We start from the raw sequence: 20,236 nt of genomic DNA on the forward strand, positions 1-20,236 counted from the left end.
CGAACTTTATTAATTAATTAATTATAGAAATATTTATGCCAAAAATTTATATTTGATCAAGACGAAACTTAAGCACAGATACTTGATATTTTTATGTATTTCAAGACATGCCATTACCGCGGTACAAAAGGCGAACACCGCCATCTACCAACGAGTAGCAAAGTTAAATTTACCCTCATAACTTACACTCGTACAGGGATTTTATATAACTTTACTAACCTCTTCCTAACTTTTTCGGCGGTTGCGTAGACGGCAGCCCGATCAGCCAGGTCCACGACGTAGCTCGCGACTTCGTAGCCTTCCTCTGTTAGATCTGTACATTCTTCTGTAAGCCTGGTCCAAAAATGCATGTTTTAAAACGTTATATTTATAACGAAAGGCAACTTATTAGTGCCGGATTAAGACTATTTGATAACGAAAAGCAATTCTGCGACCCCCTCCGCTTAGGACATGCTGAAAAAAGCACTTCAAAGTTCAATATCTCACAAACGGCTGAACCGATTTTTGATAAAACTGTCTAAGAACCATCGGCTAGAAAAAACCTGCTTTAAAAATAAAAAAAAACCTCAATTCAAATCGAACCCGTTTAAGATTTACGGTGCCACACTGACAGACAGACATACTACAGATACACAGACACACTAGCGGTCATATACTTATATTTAACACCTCTTTTTGCGTCGGCGGTTAAAAACTGGCAATGGCTATTGCTTAAACAGAAGTAGGTAATATACATAGACTTCTAAGTGCGCAATTAAAACATACCAAGCATATTAACAAGTATCGTCTACGAACAAACTCCATAAATCTTCCAACTCTCAATCTCATTTGAATTGTAAACTGTAAGGTACACCGTGTGTATATTGATTTCCGTTATCTTCGACAGATAGATCAGTTCAATGATTACATATATGACAGAAACTATCGAAATAAGTTTTAGGAATAGTCTAAAAAAATTTTTTTTATACATAATATTAATGAATAATTATACCTATTGATTTAACTGTAATTTTTAGAGGAAAAATTGTGAAATTCACAAACTTGACGAGCAATATTCACGTAATTACGTGCCAAATACGAGTATGTATGAATCAGAAACACTTTACGAACGAACTTTATTACGAACTTTTACCTGCCCAACCTGTTTTACCGCGCAGTATTTAAAAAAATGATTATTATGTAGGTAACATTTAGGCTACTGAGTCTCAAAGAATTCAATTTCATGACCTGTTCAATGGTACCTTAAAGTTAATGGAAATCAGAAATAACACGACTGTAAAACAAATAATTACGTCTCTATGTAGGAAGTACTTACTATTACAATAGCTAGTACTAGTTATATCTTCACGTAAATCTGCCAGGATGTAAATAAACCCACATAACATATCCACATTTTGTCAAGCCCGTTACAGCATTTATTTTTGTCAATTTATTTATTTTTGTCATTGACGCCGTATTTAATCATCGAAAACAATTCTTATTCTTATTACTGTATTATTTAAGTAGTCGTAGCACGCGACGATTTCATTTATTGCGACTACCTACGGTTGTGTCGTTGTAATTAATTACAACAATGATCAGCATAGTTTTATGGCTATATCGCAAGTTTAGTGATGAAGTCCTGGCCTGTTATTTAGAGAAGGAAATACGCTGTTAACATACAATATGCCACGCTTCTTCGTTATATAGGTACTTCGGCTATGTTAAGTCGTTATGGACAATAGTACATTGTGTCTTAAGGGCGGTAAATAAGGAATTACGAACGAGAGTCTATTAGAAGCCCAAAGTCGAAGACTGAGGGCTTTAATGAGTCGATGTTCGTAATTCTAGTACCGCCCGTGCGACATACCTACAATGTTTTTCATCACATTTGCGAGTAACATTTTATATTTCTAAAAGAAAAAATAAAATTGTTCCAAATATTGGCGATACCTTAGGCTGCGCTCTTGGCAGCGCCGCCCTCCCCCTCCCCCTTCCGCAGCATGCGCCGCAGCGTGCGTGTGCGTGTGGGCCTGCAGCAGCGCGCGCAGCGCCATCAGTACGGGCACTGACTCATTTACCGACCTTGGGCTTCATGACAAGAAAAATAGTACGCGCATTGACTCATTTACCGACCACGGGTTTCATGACAAGTACATTAAGGTCGAGTGTTTTATTTGGGGGGTTTCAACCAAGGTAGCCTGCATCTTTCGACACTGTTTACGAGCAAGTGTGATGAAAAGATTCTTGAAATTACCGGTGTCCTGTACTTCCCAGAACCGAAGAGGTCAAATGTATGTAAACTCTTTATTGCAGAAAACATTAAACAAATCAACACAATTTGACAAAAATGGAGATACCTACATGCACAGTCAAAGTATTTCAGTATGTATACATCTATATAAGTATGTTTATGTGTTTTACACTCTGCTTTTCACTTCGATTGAGAGGAAATTAAATATTAATAGTGGAAAGATATTTTCACTTCTCATGCTCGTAAAGTTTGTATTTATGCTGGATCTAGGCGATATAAAATTACTTTTTATGCTCTAGTGCGTAAAGTAAAGTCTTCGTCTAACTAAGACCAATCTACATGTTTTTTTAATATTTTTTAATTTTATATAAAGTTAAAAATCAATCAAATCAATCAAAATAAAACTAATTACTAAAAATTTATAATTATATAGTAATACATGAAACAAAAGTAAGTGAAAAATTTTATTGTTTCCACTATTGCTATTTCATTTGCCCTCAATCGAAGTGAAAAGCAGAGTGTAAAACTCGAGCATTAAACCCATTTTCCCCTCGACGTGTCTATCATGGCTATATGTCTCGGGTAAAATGGCACATTTTATGCTCTTGTTGTAAATGTCAAAAAATCTACCGCCGGTCCCCATGGTGAGTCACGGCATTAATATCTGCCACAGCGGAGCGGAGCGTGCAAGAATATCTGACACGCCCTAGAAATAGAGTTGTTTCACATATTTATGCACGCTTTGTTGTATCAGATATCGATGCTGGTGACTGTAAAACGGCGCAATTATCCCTTTGAGGAATCTCTACTTGTTAACCTTTTAGTGTTTTATTACCAATCAAAAAGCGCACTTATTCCATAATATCACAAAAAGTTAAACATATTGTTGAACACGTGTTGAACATGTATTAATAGAAAACTGTCATTTTGGGCATGTCTAAAATGTGTTTATTTGTTATCATAAAATCATTGGCTAATTAAAGAACCTAACTCCACATACCTTCCTTATTGATGTCCCAAACAACAACTCTTGCACCAAGCCTTGCTAACTTGACAGCCAGCTGCCGCCCCACCCCCCCTCCACCCCCTGTCACCAGCACTACATCCCCCTTCAAGCTTTTCATGGGCCTGATAGCATTAGGCACTAAAGTCCAGAACAGTGATTCTAGTACGTAGTAACAGGACAAGACGAAGAAAAGGACGGTGTCCTTAGCGATATCGAAGATGCTCGCCATTTGCGAGTGCGAGTTTATTTTCGTTCCTTCCAACATATTTGCGACCTGCAAAAGAAATAAATGTATATATAGCCTTAAAGTGAAAGTTAATATTCAATCGCTCATCATGCCGCGCTAGAGTTTAATGAGGGCTATCGCTTATGAATTCGCCGCTAGAGGCGCTAGTGTAGCGTGAGGTCTCCAAAATGTCAAATCTCATAGTTTTTGGGTGAGCTACGTGGGTTTATTTAGAATTAGAATAATTTTGAGAATATTTTGCATTACCTGAAATTAATTAGGGCAATTATGCGTTACGGGGCAATTAATGTCTGTGTTTGTAGACAGTTTTGTCTTTCGGAAACTTTTGTCCTCCCTTTTTTTCCTAACAAAACGGGACTACGCAACACTGTGGTTGCTCGATATTTTTATGGTACGGTTTTAAGGTGTATTAAATATGATTGTAATCTAAACTTTGTTTTCACGCCCGTAATAACAGAATTTGAAAGCCACACTTAAAACCTCACGCAACAGTGGCGCCATCTAGAAAGACAAAAAACGATAGCCCTCATTGAGAAAAGATGACAGAACAAAACAAAACATTTTTGTTGGGTAGGCCAAAGAGAGCTCTTTTAAGGGGCTACCCGAGGTTTTCATCGATTTTTGACAAGTTTTGAATCGTATCTCCTACTTTTGCACTACATATAGAGTTATAAGTCAAACGGTTATCGGTTCTCCAATCTTTTATCTCCATTTTGGTCTACCGGATTTTGAAAAAAATGAATACTTAATTTTGTATGATTTTTTTAAACATTGTCTGAAAAAACACTTATTTCGTATTGACGTGAAAGATCTAACATATACGAAATCTACATAACACATCTCTAAAAACTGGTCGAGGGTTTTCATTTGAAACTAATTAATACAAAATTGGCCTAAAATTGTTCAAGTTTGATGCCAAATATCTCGAAAACAATGAACTTTGAAGTAAATATGGGATACTATATTGCTTAAAGCCGTTGTTGTTAATATAATAAGCTACAAAAATTATTAGAAAACTGAGGAATTCAGATCGAAGGTCATTGGGGCATGGGATCCCCTTAAGCCTTGTATTCACCTAACTATCAGCCTGGCGCATTCGGAAAGAACAGCAATGATAAGACGAAGTGCCGCAAGATATTCAGCTGGAATTATACCAACTCAGCGGCAAAATTTGGCCCACTCATACAAAATAAATAACCTATTTCTGCATACATTTGAGAGCCAGATTTTATGCGCGAAAAAAAATAACGACGGATTACTATTGTATGCAAAACAACTCATCGCAATTTTACTGTCAGCATTTTTTGGTAAATTATTATTTCACAAATAATTATCTGGTCATATTTCACTTAAATAATAGATTGAACCAGGCGTTACATAATATTCCACGAGGTCCAAATTAAAAATTCAAATTTGTATAGTTTATTCTGTAAATAGGCCGCAATGGGCACTTTTAGACGTCATTTTTAGGGTTCCGTACCCAAAGGGTGCCAACGGAACCCTATTACTGAGACTCCGCTGTCTGTCTGTCTGTCTGTCCGTCTGTCTGTCACAGGGCTCTATCTTTTGAGACGTAATAGTTAGACACTTGAAATTTTCACAGATTATGTATTACTGTGGCCGCTATAACAACAAATACTAAAAACAGAATAAAATTAATATATAAGGGGGGCTCCCATACAACGAACGTGATTGTTTTGCCGTTTTTTGCTTTATATTAATAACAGCAACAGGTAGACGCTTGAAATATTCACAGAATCTTTAGTTGTATCACTTTAAATAAATAATTAAATTAAAATAAAATAAATATTTAAGGGGGCTCCCATACAACAAACTTGATTTTTATGCCGTTTTTTGCTAATGAATGTCTAAATAATGTTGATAGATAATGGTACGGAACCCTTCGTGCGCGAGTCCGACTCGCACTTGGTCGGTTTTATTTAAACTACCAGCGCTTTCGGAAAGACCATCATTGCCAAGAAGAATATAACCATATCAACGAACTATAAACGATTACCTACATTGGTACAATTAATTATACCGCGCGGGTAAGCAAAGTAATTGTTCATACCTTCTTACCAACTTCATATATTATTAAGTCAAATCAAAAGTATCGTTTGACCTGGATGTTCCCAAGAGCAAATGAGATATTAAAATAAAAAAACGTGTGCTTAGTGCCTACATTTCCTCGATTTCTCTAGGATCGGTTCAACAGATATTGACTTTGTCAGTTAGACCACTTCAGGCAGGAGAATACTCCTTTGGATGAAAAATAATTATGAAAAGCGATTCACAATGACGAAGTATCTGCTAGAGCTAGAGTATCTGGACTTACGCTACTTTTCCGCTCAAGCTATAGAATGCAATTAGGTTGCAACAGACACCGTTGGGAGACCTAGGCCGTATCTGATTTCGCTCGCTTGGGACGCAATCACAATCATGATGGTAATTAGAACTGAACGTATTCTACATTGAAGGCTCAGATACATGCGCGTATTTCTAACATGATTTTTTTTAACTTCACTAATTGTCTTGTTGCCGTGGTGGCCTAGTGGTTTGACCTGTCGCCTCTCAAACAGAAGGTCGTGGGTTCAAACCCCGGCTCGCACCTCTGAGTTTTTCAAAATTCATGTGCGGAATTACATTTGAAATTTACCACGAGCTTTGCGGTGAAGGAAAACATCGTGAGGAAACCTGCACAAACCTGCGATGCGATTCAATGGTGCGTGTGAAGTTCCCAATCCGCACTGGGCCCGCGTGGGAACTATGGCCCAAGCCCTCTTGTTCTGAGAGGAGGCCTGTGCCCAGCAGTGGGACGTATATAGGCTGGGATGATGGTGATGATGAATTGTCTTGTTAGTATACCTACCTACTCGTATGTATTTATGTGGATTAATTGTTGGAAGTCGATTTGAACCCACTTCCAGTGGTCGGGTTGAGTCATGGTTAACTTGAAATTTTGTATACATAAGTAGGTTAGATACGTCAAAGCCATACAGTCATCAAATAACATAGTCAGCAAATAAAAAATGATTTAACTTTAATAATGACTGATGTATTTGAGTTGAGAGTGCAGAAAAGAGTTGAAATTTCAATAGAATCTGTCATTTTTCTAGACATTTTACACCCTACGTGGGCACACTTAATTATGTATGTCCCTGTTATGTTGATGTGATTATAATCTAAAAGGAATCTAAAAATAATAATAGTCACATTACCAAGACCTAGCCCTATCCTGTGTTCATGTGAGTTATCTGGAAGTGTTATACAGGATTGTCAATCTAATAAAATGGAGTTTAGGTATTTTTGGTTTAACATAAACACGGGAAATGAGATAACGGTTGCATGTGTATGAAACTAAAAGATGTTATGAAAAGTATGAAATTAACAACTCAAAAAAAAACACTCGTTTGGTGGCCCAAGGGTCAAATTAAGAATGCGAATAAATTTTTAACTTTTATTTATTTAAAGTGTCGCATTGATTTAAGAAGCGCTTTGGGTTTTGATTACACATGAACATTTCAAAGTTCATCTTGTAGAATTTAAATATTGAAATTATTTAGAATGACCGTATGGTTTTAATGACGCCCATGTCCAACCTTCTTTTAAAAGACTTAAAATTTTAATGGAAACGTTAAAAAGGTCCCAAAATGCATTACGAAAACGAGTTTTTAAAATTCCCTGTCCTTTGCTTAACGTGTGATTGGTAGTGGTCAATGGCAGTAACTCGACATGTAGTTAGGTATTTAACACATATCAGTACATAGGAAACTGTCATTTTAGTCATAGGTATATAAGACGTGTTTATGTATGTTATTTTTATTTTGTAGTAAGGCCTAGTTACATTTTTCTTACACGACATTCGGTTCACTTTGATTAGTTTTACGATTTCGAGTAGACACCGAACACACTGAATAAGTAGCTATAGGTACCTAGTAGAGCAAGTAAATCTTCCCACTCCATGGTTTTGCTATTCCAATCATTTAGTCGGTCAATTCATGTGTGCCACGGCGAAATGTAAACACGTCTATTATAGACTCAGATCCAAATTAGAGAGCACTTTCACCCATCTTTTTAATAAACGAGAAGTAGGTATTTTATATCAAATGTAAAAAAACATATCAAAAAATATTTTCTAAAAAAATCCTGTCCGAACTATGGATAGTTAAAATTAATCATTTATTAATACGAGTATGATAGGTACTTAATTTACAGACACTTTATTAGTTATATCGTCGTTTTGCCGGAGAAATTATAATACAATACTTAAAGAAAATATACAAGGTAAGCAATAGGTGGCCATCGCTTCAAAAGTCCATTTTGCGCTCTAAACGACATAGCATGTAATCGCACCTTTAGGTCAGCTCTTTCGCTCTATCATTATTTGCTCTTAGAAAGTAGACGGAAGGAAAGTTGACACCGGCTCTCAGCCATGTTGGTGTGAAATGAATTAACATTATTATGGGGACTTTGCTTTAAAATGTACAGTTAAGACGTCTTTACTGTCTTTAAAAGGCCTTTGTACCGTTTTTTGCAAGGCCGGCAACGCATCAACAGTTCAAATGGTGCTGTAGGTGTCCGTAGGCGGCGATGATTACTTTTCATCACGTAAACCGCATGCTCGTTTGTTGACTTTAATATTAGTCATCACCTGTTCCTTGTACCATAAAAGAAGAGCCAAATCGAAATATCAGTTTAAACTTGACACGATTTAGTATTAAATTACTTTCGGTGTAAATTTTACAATTAATCGAAACTAATTGGGTAGTTAATTCTTTGATAAAAAAAACTTCATTTATTTTCCAGATTAGAAATTAAATCCATCAAAGTAGGTAACATGCGTTTAGTAAAACGAAAATGTCATTTGATAATAATTGTTTTATTTAGGTATATTTACGTACATAAGCCAGACCAGCCATGTCGCGCTCGCGTTGCTCATAGAGGAAGGACTAAAGTATCGCTCGACATTTAAACTCGATTTAAGACGTGAGTTATCCGGGTTTATTTCAGTAAATATGAGTAAGTCTCACGGTGGTTTAATGTTAAAAGAAACGAATTATCATGGTGATCCGTAAATTATTATAAAAAATATTCGTAATGGTTCTAATTTTGGTTTTGCCATTTGATTCGAGGTATAAAGTTTGGACGGTTAGTTATACATGGCGAGACCACGAAAATGTTTTCATAAATTTCTGCTACGATTATTAAAATTTAGAAAAGATTATATTTAGTGCTGGACTTGCTTAGGTACTTATCGGTGCGTTGGATAGTTAAAAAATATTACGGCTTTATTTCAATAATTTTTAATTGTGCTTGCAGTTGCACTTGACGATTGTTTTGCCTTAACTCTAAAAACCATTTAAAAACAACCGGCCAAGAGCGCGTCGGGCACGTCCGAAATAGGGTTCCGTAGCCATTACAAAAAAATTAAGTAATATTTTTCTAAGGATTTCAAAAAAACATAATAGCAATAACATAATCATATACAAAAATAAAACATTAATCATAATTATAATAAAAAAAACAGATACAATAAAAAAAATGACAAAAATCACAAAAAAAAAGAAAATTTCATATTTTGTTCGGAATATTCCAAGTTTAGGTATATTTTATACCTTAGGCTGCTATTTACTTTTAAACTACTAATAATTCTCAAGAAGACTTAACCGTTATAGTTTTCCTTGTAAGTTTGATATACTTACTACCATCCTGAATTTTTTCAAATTTTTCCACCCACTTGTTTAGATTTTAGAGGGGGGAGGGGGACGCTCGATTTTAATGAAAATTTGCACTTTAAAGTTGAATATTTTGCAAATAAATCACTGAATCGATAAATTGTTTTCGTAACCCACTAATGGTTTTAAAAGACCTATCCAACGATACCCCACACTACAAGATTGGATGACAAAAAAAAATTACCCCCACTTTACGTCTATGTGAGGTACTTTAAAAAAATATTTTTGAATTTTTTATTGTACCATTTTGTCGGCATAGTTTACATAATTATATATTCGTGCAAAATTACAGCTTTCTAGCATTGATAGTCCCTGAGCAAAGCCGCGGACGGACAGACAGACAGACATGGCGAAACTATAAAGGTGCCGTTTTTGCCATTTTGGCTACGGAACCCTAAAAATGAAATATAAAAAACATACCTTATTCCGCTACTAAAAACACAATCCAAAATAGTAGAGCGGTAAACAGTTAAGTCACTCCGTGTTTATACGCGCATTTCTCCGTGTGGTCGGCGCGGGCGCGTGCGGCTTTCCACGCGGACTGTCTGACTCTGCTGGCATTGCTCGTTTGTTGTGAGATCGGTCTTTACAATCGCACTGGAACGAAATTTTAGGGTCCTGTAAAACTTTAACACTTTGTTTAGTAAGTTAAATATGTATATGTGTATTGCTAGAACATAATAAATACAATAGGTCTTAGGTATAGGATGTTCTTATGCCCCTACCCATTATCCTGTATATAACTAGGCGTGTACGAAATATTCCAAGTTTAGGTATATTTTATACCTTAAGCTGCTATTTACACTTAAACTACTAATAATTCTTAAGAAAACTTAACTGTTATAGTTTTCCTTGTAAGTTTGATATACTTTCTACCATCCTGATTTTTTTCAAATTTTTCCACCCACCGGTTTACATTTTAGAGGGGCGGCTTGATTTTAATGAAAATTTGCACTTTAAATAGTTGAATATTTTGCAAAAAAATGACTGAATCGAAAAATCGTTTTAGCAACCCCCTAATGATTTTAAAGACCTATCCAACAAAACTCCACACTACAAGATTGGATGAGAAAAAAAAAACACCCCCACTTTACGTCTATAGAGGTCTCAAAAAAAATTTTTTTTTAATTTTTATTGTACCATTTTGTCGGTATAGTTTACATATACATTCGTGCAAAATTACAACTTTCTAGCATTGATAGTCCCTGAGCGAAGCCGCGGACGGACAGACAGGCAGACATGGCGAAACTATAAGGGTTCCGTTTTTGCCATTTTGGCTACGGAACCTTAAAAACGGATATAATTGGAAAAATAATAAAAGCATTGCATAAATAATTCATTTATTATGTATAATTACAGTCCTCAAGAGATAAAATGTCAACCTAATTTTCAACTTAAATCGTAGTTTATTACTAGGTCAAGGGTAGATTCAAATTAATTAAAGCACACTTTTGCGAATGCAACTGGTCGGAGAGGTGCATAATCATCAATTTCAATGTCAAATTTGGAATAGATTTTTCATAGAGTTTGTAATAACTAATAAGTACTTAAGTATCTTTTAAGTATAATTGTTTGCAAAGTCGGAAAGACACCAAGAGAAAGATCAAATGAACAAAAGTGTTTCCACACTATTGGAATACAAATCAAGAGGTTATAGAAGATCTGATGCATCGCCGTAGCATGAGCCCGCGTCGTTTGCTCTACTCTCGGAACTTTCTCCGCAACGGTACATCCCTACTCGCGCGTGAGGAAATGCTTGGCTTTCAAGGTCAATAGAGGGCGTTGGTCTTTGCCTTGCCTCGATATTATTCATTTCATCCTTTATTTGCCTTAAAATTTGCTAAATATGGACCGTGATTATACCGTCGCCTAGTTTAATTATTTACCAAAGGAGCAACGGAAACGTTGTAATTAGCAAAACGAGTTGATATGGTTTAAGATATTTATTTTCTTAAAAGATTTACAAAAACCACTCATAGAGAAAACAATATCATCAACATGCATCATGTCAGCCGAAAGATGTCCACTGCTGGACATAGGTGTCCCAAAAGGCTCTCCACTCAGACCGGTCTTGTGCTTTCCGCATCCACCGCGATCCCGCGATCTTGTCGCTCCATCTTGTCAGAGTTGTTGTGGGGTCAGAAGGTTTTCGAATGGCGTCCGCGGACCGGGAGACGAGCTGTCGGTAGGCCTCCAACAAGAAGAAACAATATTAATTTAACTTAAATCTAGGTAAGAGAACCACACAAACATGGTGAAAAAAAATCTATGAACTAAAGCGGATATTCTTCATCATCATCATCATGTCAGCCGTAGAATTAGGACGTCTACTGTTAGACATCATAGGCTTCCCCCATAGACCTCCAGTAGCTTCGATTGGAAGCACCGTGAACCCGCGGCTTTAACCAGGTTATCCGTCCATCTTGTTGGTGGACGTAGGTGGATTATGATTTTGTCCAGATGGTTTATTATTATATATTACCCAATTGCTATCAATTGTCAATGTTAATACAACAGCAAAAACACTGAAGATATAGGTGTTTATGTATGTTGAAAGTTGAAATAGATTGCAAAGGTGTTTGATTAAACTACTATCTATATTAATGTAATTCAACTATTCTTGTATTATACCTATTTATCCTTGAACTGAAATCGAGATTATGAGGTTAGACAACCTAGCGACAAGTTTACGTTCACTCAGGTTTTAGTTACATATGTATTATTAAGCTAAGTGGCTATAATATCAAATCGGATGTAGTTCATGGATTAGTATTTAGTTTTAAGTGTTGCGTAGGGGAGACCGAGGAGAGTCGTGACTGAGGAGAGTAGTGACAACATCGATTTTTGGAAACTTAATAAACTTATTAACGCTAGCGAGCTCGCAACAGCACGCGTTTGTTAGTTCGAGACTTGAACTAAGAGCTACCAGTTAATAAGTAAGCTCCAAAAAATCGACGTTGTCACTACTCTCCTCTGTCACAACTCTCCTCGGTCTCCCCTACATATAGCACGTGAATGTGTCGTGGATATGCTGATAAAAATATTAAGTAGGTACCTACTCATAATATATAATATATAATATATGTTGAATAAAGATATTTTGACTTTGACTTAGGATAAAAATCCCTAATTAACTCTATTTTAGGGTTCCGTAGTCAACTAAGAACCCTTATAGTTTCGCTATGTCTGGTGGTCTGTCTGTCCGTCTCTCTGTCTATCCGCGGCTAAGAAGCTCAGAGACCGTTGGTACTAGAAAGCTGTAATTTGTCATGAATAAACATATCAGTCACACCGACAAAGTAGTAATATTGGGAGGGTGCGAAGTACTAAGTGGGGGTAATGAAATCTATCGCAGCGCTCATAGTGGCCAAAAGAAGAAATAATCTAGGCTCTGTCATTTGTCATACTCATATGAATGTGTCATTAACAAGACAGTTTGTATAGTCTTTAACTCCCTAATTTTAGTAATAGATGTTTGTGTTATGATGCGAGCTTGAATTATTGAACACTGTCCCTTTTTTGTTCTTAATTCCTCTACATCTCGGACATGACCAGCAACAATTTTCCTTATGCAACGGTTTGTGTTTGAAATTTTATATTGAGTGATACTCACAAAACCGGTCTTCAAAATGATACTCATTTTGATCTGAAAACGATATTTAATTTATTTCTAGGGATATAAGAACAATTATATAACTTTACTATTATTCAAAGAAACCAATAGATAGCTTTATCTTTTCGTTTTGCAGTAAAAGTACAAATAAACATGAAGTAAACAAACCCTGACATAACGAAAATAAAACACACTTTTTGAATAAATTAAACTTACCTTTCATATGCAAAAGGTATTCCATAAAGTTAATTTGTCCGGAAACGCACCTGTGATAGCCCTCATGTTGCGTGTGTGAATGAGCGGCGGTGATCTAAAAAAAAAGAGTGTTATTTTTTCACGTTGATTGTACCTTGTAATATTTAATTAGACAAAATTAGGTCAAATTTCGTATAGGTATACGTAGAGTCATTCACGATGACGCGTGACGTGGTTCTTATTACAATGTCATTAATGGCTAATTTTGACAAAATCACGCGTTTTCGTGGATGGCACTAGGTATAGCTGTGTAATTTTATAAATCACATGAAATATTTCCCTTGATTTTATATATATGTACATAGAACTATAATATAAAAGTTGTAGAGTTAAAAAAAAACTATAATCTCTGGTCTTAATATTTTCTGATACTTAATTAAATTTAAGAAACATTGATATCTTACATCAAAAGGAATCGTAAAACCTTCGGAAAAGAAATCGTTAAGAAAAGGAAACGGCAACATGCAGTTGAATCGGTTACGGGATATTACGATACCCCGTGCGCAACGCATTGCTCCACGCGTTTACCAGTCAAGCAAACACATGGGTGTTTGAACACATGTATGTTTTATAACTCTGCCAAATTTTAACAGAAATGTGTGGATTGCAATAAACTACGATACATTGAACATAAACAAGTTTTAAAAATAATGCAGTGTCGACATGAGGCGTTTGTGTATACAACGGTGGCATAGTAGAGTCACTGGCACGTTACCATATATAAACTTATTTTTTTATAGAACTATGAGTTTCATCATAATTTATTCCTCAAGTAAAAGTAAATCAAAGTTTTTGGGGTGCGGTTAAAGTACTTGTCCCCGTCATTTTCGAACCGGAAAGGACGACAATCCTGATATTTGTGCCCTTGTGTAATTTGTACCTACACAGTACACGAATTATTAGGTAGTTTTTAATTTTAAATTGTCTGGCAAATATGACAGTGTCGTAGGTAGGTATCTTACTATCTACCTACGTAATTATTGTACTCGTAGCTATATGACAGCGGAATCAAAATAGTGGTTACGTTCTTAAAAAAATTGCTCTAACCGGCAAATATTTGGGATTGGTTTCTCGAAACGAAAGCCGCTAACCGGTTAACGATTGGTTTCCTTGTGCGTGTAGTGACTTCGTGTTCCAGAAATACGAGATAGGTTTGTTGAGATCAGATTTTGGTATTTCATGTAGTTGACTATCATTACGGCCACGGTCGACGATGCTGAGGCAGCGTGTCAAGAAATCGGTTAAAGAACGATTAAAAATAGCGTTTCCGAATTAATACGTTCCCAACGAAACCTATATTAATAACAAATTAAGCGGTGTCTATTTCATTTAAACTGTTAACCAAAATAAACACTGGTTAATTTGTAATCGGTTACGAGCCCTGATTTGGCAAACTTCGGCTACGTCTCAAGATCTATTACCGCTCATTTTAACTTTAGTATCTACTAAATATAATCTTGTGTCTTCAGTTAAAAACACTAAACTGAAAATTCATAGTCCGTTTAAGTTACACAATACAATAGTATCAGGATAATGGTATGCAAAACACCAGATAAGTACTCATTGGATTTTAAAACATAATACCGGGTACACACCTGTGCTCAACCAAGCTGTGTACAGGTCAAAACGTATGAATTCGTTGAAGCAAGCACACGTGTGGCACGTGCATCGGGGATATTGAAATTATACGTGTAAGCAAAATGTCCCATACAGAACCATTTGTATGCAGCTTCAGTAGAATAGTGTCGTTAGGTGAGGTCGCACGCGCGCGACCGAGCTGAGGTGGTTTATTGCCCATTATGCCAACGAACTACATAACAAGCTTACACCTAAGCCAAATTCAAATTCAAATCATTTATTCAGTAAATAGGCCGCAATGGGCACTTTTACACGTCATTTTTTGAACTACCAGCGCTTTCGGAAAGACCATCATTGCCAAGAAGAATGCGCCGCAAGAAACTTGGCAGAGAGTAATTAAAAAAAAAAAAATTACAAATAAAATACTTAAAACTACAGTATAAAATTAAAGAGAAAATTACAAAAAAATAATAATAATACAGCGATGTATAGGGGGGTCCCTTAGTTACAAAACTAAACACTAACTATATCTACGTTCAGTGGAAGTGTAGAATGCTTCCACCGTCACAAATTAAATAAAAATAATAATAATAATATAATTCTGAAATAAACATTCCAGGTCAGTAACCATTAAGCTTTTGGATTCCGAAGGCAAGCTCACGTCTGCCGCCCCCAAAGTGGCTCACACGCACTCATCATATCATGTCATGCTCTGAAAGCAGAGCGGTACCGAGGGCATGGTATTGCTTCCGTTCCCATAAGCTCTATGGGATCGTCTTGGGAAATTCGACGTCGCGAGCCTGTGACTAGAAAATAAACTAAAAATATACAAGCTTAAAATCCATAAGCTTAACAATATACAGCCTTAAATATAGCAAGGGGATGTATAAAGTCCCTGAGTTAATAATAAAAGTCCTAATCTAAATAATTCAGAGATGTATATAGTCTCTAAATGTCAAAATAAGGCATTATAATAAACAACTGGAAGGGATGCTTCAATGGTTCTCACACGCGACGCACATACAATAGAATTACCTAGACCAACAACTTTATATGTGTACCTACAGCGTTTTTTTTCCGTTAACACGATATATTTAATGGTTCTCTCACAAGAAACCAGGACCAGTTATGTCATTGGCATCCTTATAGATACGATTATGATTCGCTAACCGCGGCGCCCTGTGTACCTGCGCCCTACTACGAAACTCGAAGTTCGTGTCGTGCGGTCCCTCTGCAGGGCTACTCCGAAACTCGAAACTCGAAGTTCGTGTCGTGTGGTCCCTCTGACACTTATACTATTTAATACGAGAGCGAGAGGAACCGCACGACACGAACTTCGAGTTTCGAGTTTCGGAGTAGCCTTGCAGGTCTATTTAATACGAGAGCGAGAGGGACCGCACAACACGAACTTCCAGCGAGTTGCGAGTTTCGTAGTAGCCCTGCTGGGCAGCCGCCCCGGTCAGCCTTCATTAAGACTGCGTTTCTACCAGAGTGTTTTGCATGAACCAATAGAAACGCTCATTTACCTATCCTCTGATGGAAACAGCTGAGCGGAGCGAGGCGAGGTAAATGAAGTGTTTCTATTGATTTACGAAAAACACATTCCTCGCACCACATCCTCGCACATCTCTGGTGGAAACGGAGCCTAAATCCGGCATTGCAAAAAAGTACCAGCACTTTGTTATTTTATTCATACATCTTCTTGTTTCATCTAGTATTGTAATTCTACCCACAACTTTGTCTATTAGAAACACGGGCACTATGCAATTTCAATCGTCGAATTTTATCTATTTCTGGGTCGGAATTACTTGAAATTTAATGCAAATATAACCATACAATACAAGTACAGTCAGGAAAACAAGCTTGTAATGAAAATGTTTTTTTTTGCCAAAAACTTATTTATTATTAAAAAACATAGGTACGGTCAAGGACTTTAATTCACGAGCCACCATGGAACCATTTCGCATTAATTAACAAGGAAAATCGTAATGACATTTCCTTTGAAATTCCATGGTGGCTCATAAATTAAAGACCTTGACCGTACAATGACCAAACCATCCTTTTCAGCTCCACAACAATCGTGTATTAAGTATATTGGGTACCTACTGTAACCAATTCACAGAATGAAAATGTACAATGTTCCTGCATGTGGCAACCTAATGGGTTGTGTCGTTAAAATTTCGCAACGCAAGTAAAGATCGTTGTTAGCACGGGCAACGGCAATCATACTTATTTTGGGTGTAATTTACCTTGAAAGGTAGAAGGTACAGTTTTCGTACGGACTGTCCCTGTCAGCCTCTGATGACTAGCTCACCGGAGAGAACCTTACAATACCTTAAATCTTTTGTTTCCGCAGAAAACGTTGCACAGTGCGTAACCTGACCGCAAAAGATGGACATGTTATATATCATGCATGACAGTCTTCTTTAGAGATTACAAATCTGAACAATCAGTCGAACATTAAACAAAAAATTCATAGCCCGTTCAAGTTACACAAAACAATATACGTAATATCAGGATAATGGCGTGCAAAAGTAAAAAATGGGTAAAAGCAACTTTTTGCGAAATCGCGAAGCGGTCTCAATAGCATCTTGTAATATCTGATTGATTGATTGTAACATCTGATAAAGGCAGCACTTGGCAGTTCGCTGCATGAATGCACTAGGAAGGCAACAGTGAGAGAGGAATGGCGACGGATAGTACACCGTATCACCACCTCGGGTATGACTCTGTCAAGAGTGTAACGACTAGGAAGAGAACATCTGATTGCTTGCATTTTATCTTCCTTAGGCTGGTTTGCACTGACTTGGGCTAACTACGTAGATAGATACAATATTTAAAACGGTAATTAAAATTTACTAAAATACTTGATCTGTTGTGCCTGTTGATGTTAATTTTATACGCATCCCTTATTTGCACAGAGGCCAATGGGTCATCATTAAGGTAGTTAGGTTAAGTCAGCAGAGGTACTCTATTTTGTTAAATGTATTAAAATATTTTGCGATACCTATTAGTTTAATAACACATAATTTAGTTTTGTGATGTCAAAATGCTGACGGAGACTGTGTTTTTTATTTATTAAACTTGGACTTGATGAAGTACACACGATAAATTAACGCGATTTATTACAAGAATTATTTATTTTCAATATTGATTTGAATACGTAATTTTCACGCATCCGGTCGAAGGACCATTTTGGCTACAATTTTAAGTTATGGATCAATGTCTCCATCTAGCGGCAATACCTAAAAAGTTAGTAACTTAAATGAAGCTACATTCCGTTTGCTTACATCATTGAGAATGACTAGGTGTGGTGCTACAGCGGCTGGTGTAGTTATGTTCTGTATATTAGATAGATGGCGTTACTGTGAGCTGTGACTATACGTACTCAAAGTAGATCAATACTAGTTTGGATAACAGGAGCACGGGGTAATTAATTAACCAAAAAATTAGCGTTCCACTGAAACCAGTATTTTTAAACGAAACCAAAAACCGAATTACGCGTTGAATTTATGCTTGGGCTGAAACCAAAACTGATTTTTTTTTCGAAGGTATATTTTAATGATTCTAATGCATATTTTTTAACTTTTGATCTTCATCATGTTTTGTTTAATTCACAAAACTAAAAATACGTGTCCAATATTTTGTGATAATCTGACGAACTAACTAATTAGGATATTTTGTTTTTTTGTTTTAGATTTTTGCTTTTTATTTATGACACTAGCTTATTATAGTGACATGCCCTTTTATGGTACGGTTCGGCATAATAGATATTATATTATGGATTTAGTTACTAATCTATACCTACATACCTCTGATTGAAAATAGAAGAATATTCAAAGGGAACTATATTTTCTGTCACCTCAGATGCGTCACTAATCGGCAATACCCTAATTAAACGAGTAATATCTGTCATTAATGTAAACCTGTGTCATAAATTATAGTTTGATCATCAACATTCAATCACCAAAATAATCGATCTGTCACCTAACAAATAGATCTGTTGCATAATTAAATGCTTCTACCTATTCTACTACAGGTCTGGTTAGGTACGACGACGAGCGAAGCGAGGAGGAGTGTTAGGTAGAACTACGACCCTCAGCGCGCGAGCCGAGCGAGCGAAGCGAGCGTGCCGCGGTAGTGGCCGGCGAAGTGCCAGAACCGACCATTTTTTGCTAATACAATTACGGCAGGAAACTTCGTTTTTTAATTTATTCAAATTGCCATCCATCATTGTCACCATCATCATCATTATCACCATTACCATCATCATGACCATTGTCATTAAACATCACCATCAATCATCATCATCACCATCATACCGCATGACTGCCACGTAATTTTTTTATTTATATTATTTTTCAGTGATTAAAAATTAACTTTTAGGTAAACATTTTTATATTGTTTGGTGATTCAGTTTTAATGACACTTTTATTATTTTGAAACCCAATATAATTATATTATATTTTTTCCAAGTAATTTTCAATTAATATTAAGGTATATAAATAAATGTTGAAAATATTATTTGGTGATTAAATTTAGGTGACAGATCTACTATTTTAGGAACAAATATTATTTATTGGGTCACCGAAAATGCATATAATAATAATAATTAAATTCATTTATTCAAGTAACATTACGACTCATTTTGTTAAACAATTTATCTTAACCTATGTTAGTAAAAATTACAATAAATAAAATAAAATAAAAGATAAATAAAAACAAAATTAAATTCATGAAAATAATTCCTTATTTAACCATCCCACTAGAGATGGCACAACAGCGTTTTAAATACGGGCAGTCCCATCTGCTCGCGATCATGTTCAGGACGGTGTTGGCGCTGCCCCGCACCCTGCGCACCAGAGACGCACACCTCTTGCGCATGGTGGAGTAAAAACAGTCCACGCGCGCTTCAGCGAACATCCCGGATGCGCTACAGAACCGTGGCAGCCCCAACAGTACCCTGAACGCATTATTATATTGAACACGGAGGGCACTGTATGATTTTTGAGTGTACCTAGCCCACAGGCTGCACGTGTAGAAAGAGGTACAATATGCTCTGTAAAGAGTGATCTTGACGTCACTCGAGCACCGTGCAAACCTGCGTGCCAACATATTAGCTCGCACCGACAATGCCCTCCGCTCACGTTCAATCTCCTGATCGTCTTTCAGGTCAGGAATCAAGACATGGCCTATATATTAGGTGATCGATAAAATAAAAATACGTATTTTTAATTTTCTTTGTCTTTACCCTTTTGTAGTACCTATATTTTTCTAGCATAGATACTAATACTAAGTTTTTTTTTGTTGCATAAATTTCATCGTAGGTAGGTGTTTTTGTGATATTTTATTTTTATACACAAACCTGACAAAACTTGTTGTGGATGAGTAGTACCTATTTATATTTTAATTATTCTTTAATTTTTTGACATAAATTGATTCTGGTTTTGTTTAATGGTGCATGCGCGCGCGCGCGCGCGCGCACTCACACACACACACACACACACTTACACACACACACACACACGTACACGCACACGCACACGCACACGCACACGCACACGCACAC

The 20,236-nt window shown here is 36.4% G+C and overlaps 1 protein-coding gene across 1 annotated transcript in view; it reads right to left on the bottom strand.

Moving 5' to 3' along the window:
* LOC141440910 (short-chain dehydrogenase/reductase family 16C member 6-like) overlaps positions 1–9,956 on the bottom strand; it is a 19,318-nt gene extending 9,362 nt beyond the window's left edge. The window contains exons 1-3 of the mRNA XM_074105504.1: positions 9,642–9,956; positions 3,225–3,513; positions 216–325 (exon numbers count right to left, since the gene is read on the bottom strand). Coding sequence (XP_073961605.1) covers positions 216–325; positions 3,225–3,504 — 390 coding nt within the window. The 5' untranslated portion in view covers positions 3,505–3,513; positions 9,642–9,956. The remainder of the gene's footprint in view (positions 1–215; positions 326–3,224; positions 3,514–9,641) is intronic.
* Between the last annotated feature and the right edge of the window lie 10,280 nt (positions 9,957–20,236).

The sequence above is a fragment of the Choristoneura fumiferana genome, chromosome 23 (genome assembly GCF_025370935.1).
Source record: "Choristoneura fumiferana chromosome 23, NRCan_CFum_1, whole genome shotgun sequence".
NCBI classification, from domain to species: Eukaryota; Metazoa; Arthropoda; class Insecta; order Lepidoptera; family Tortricidae; genus Choristoneura; species Choristoneura fumiferana.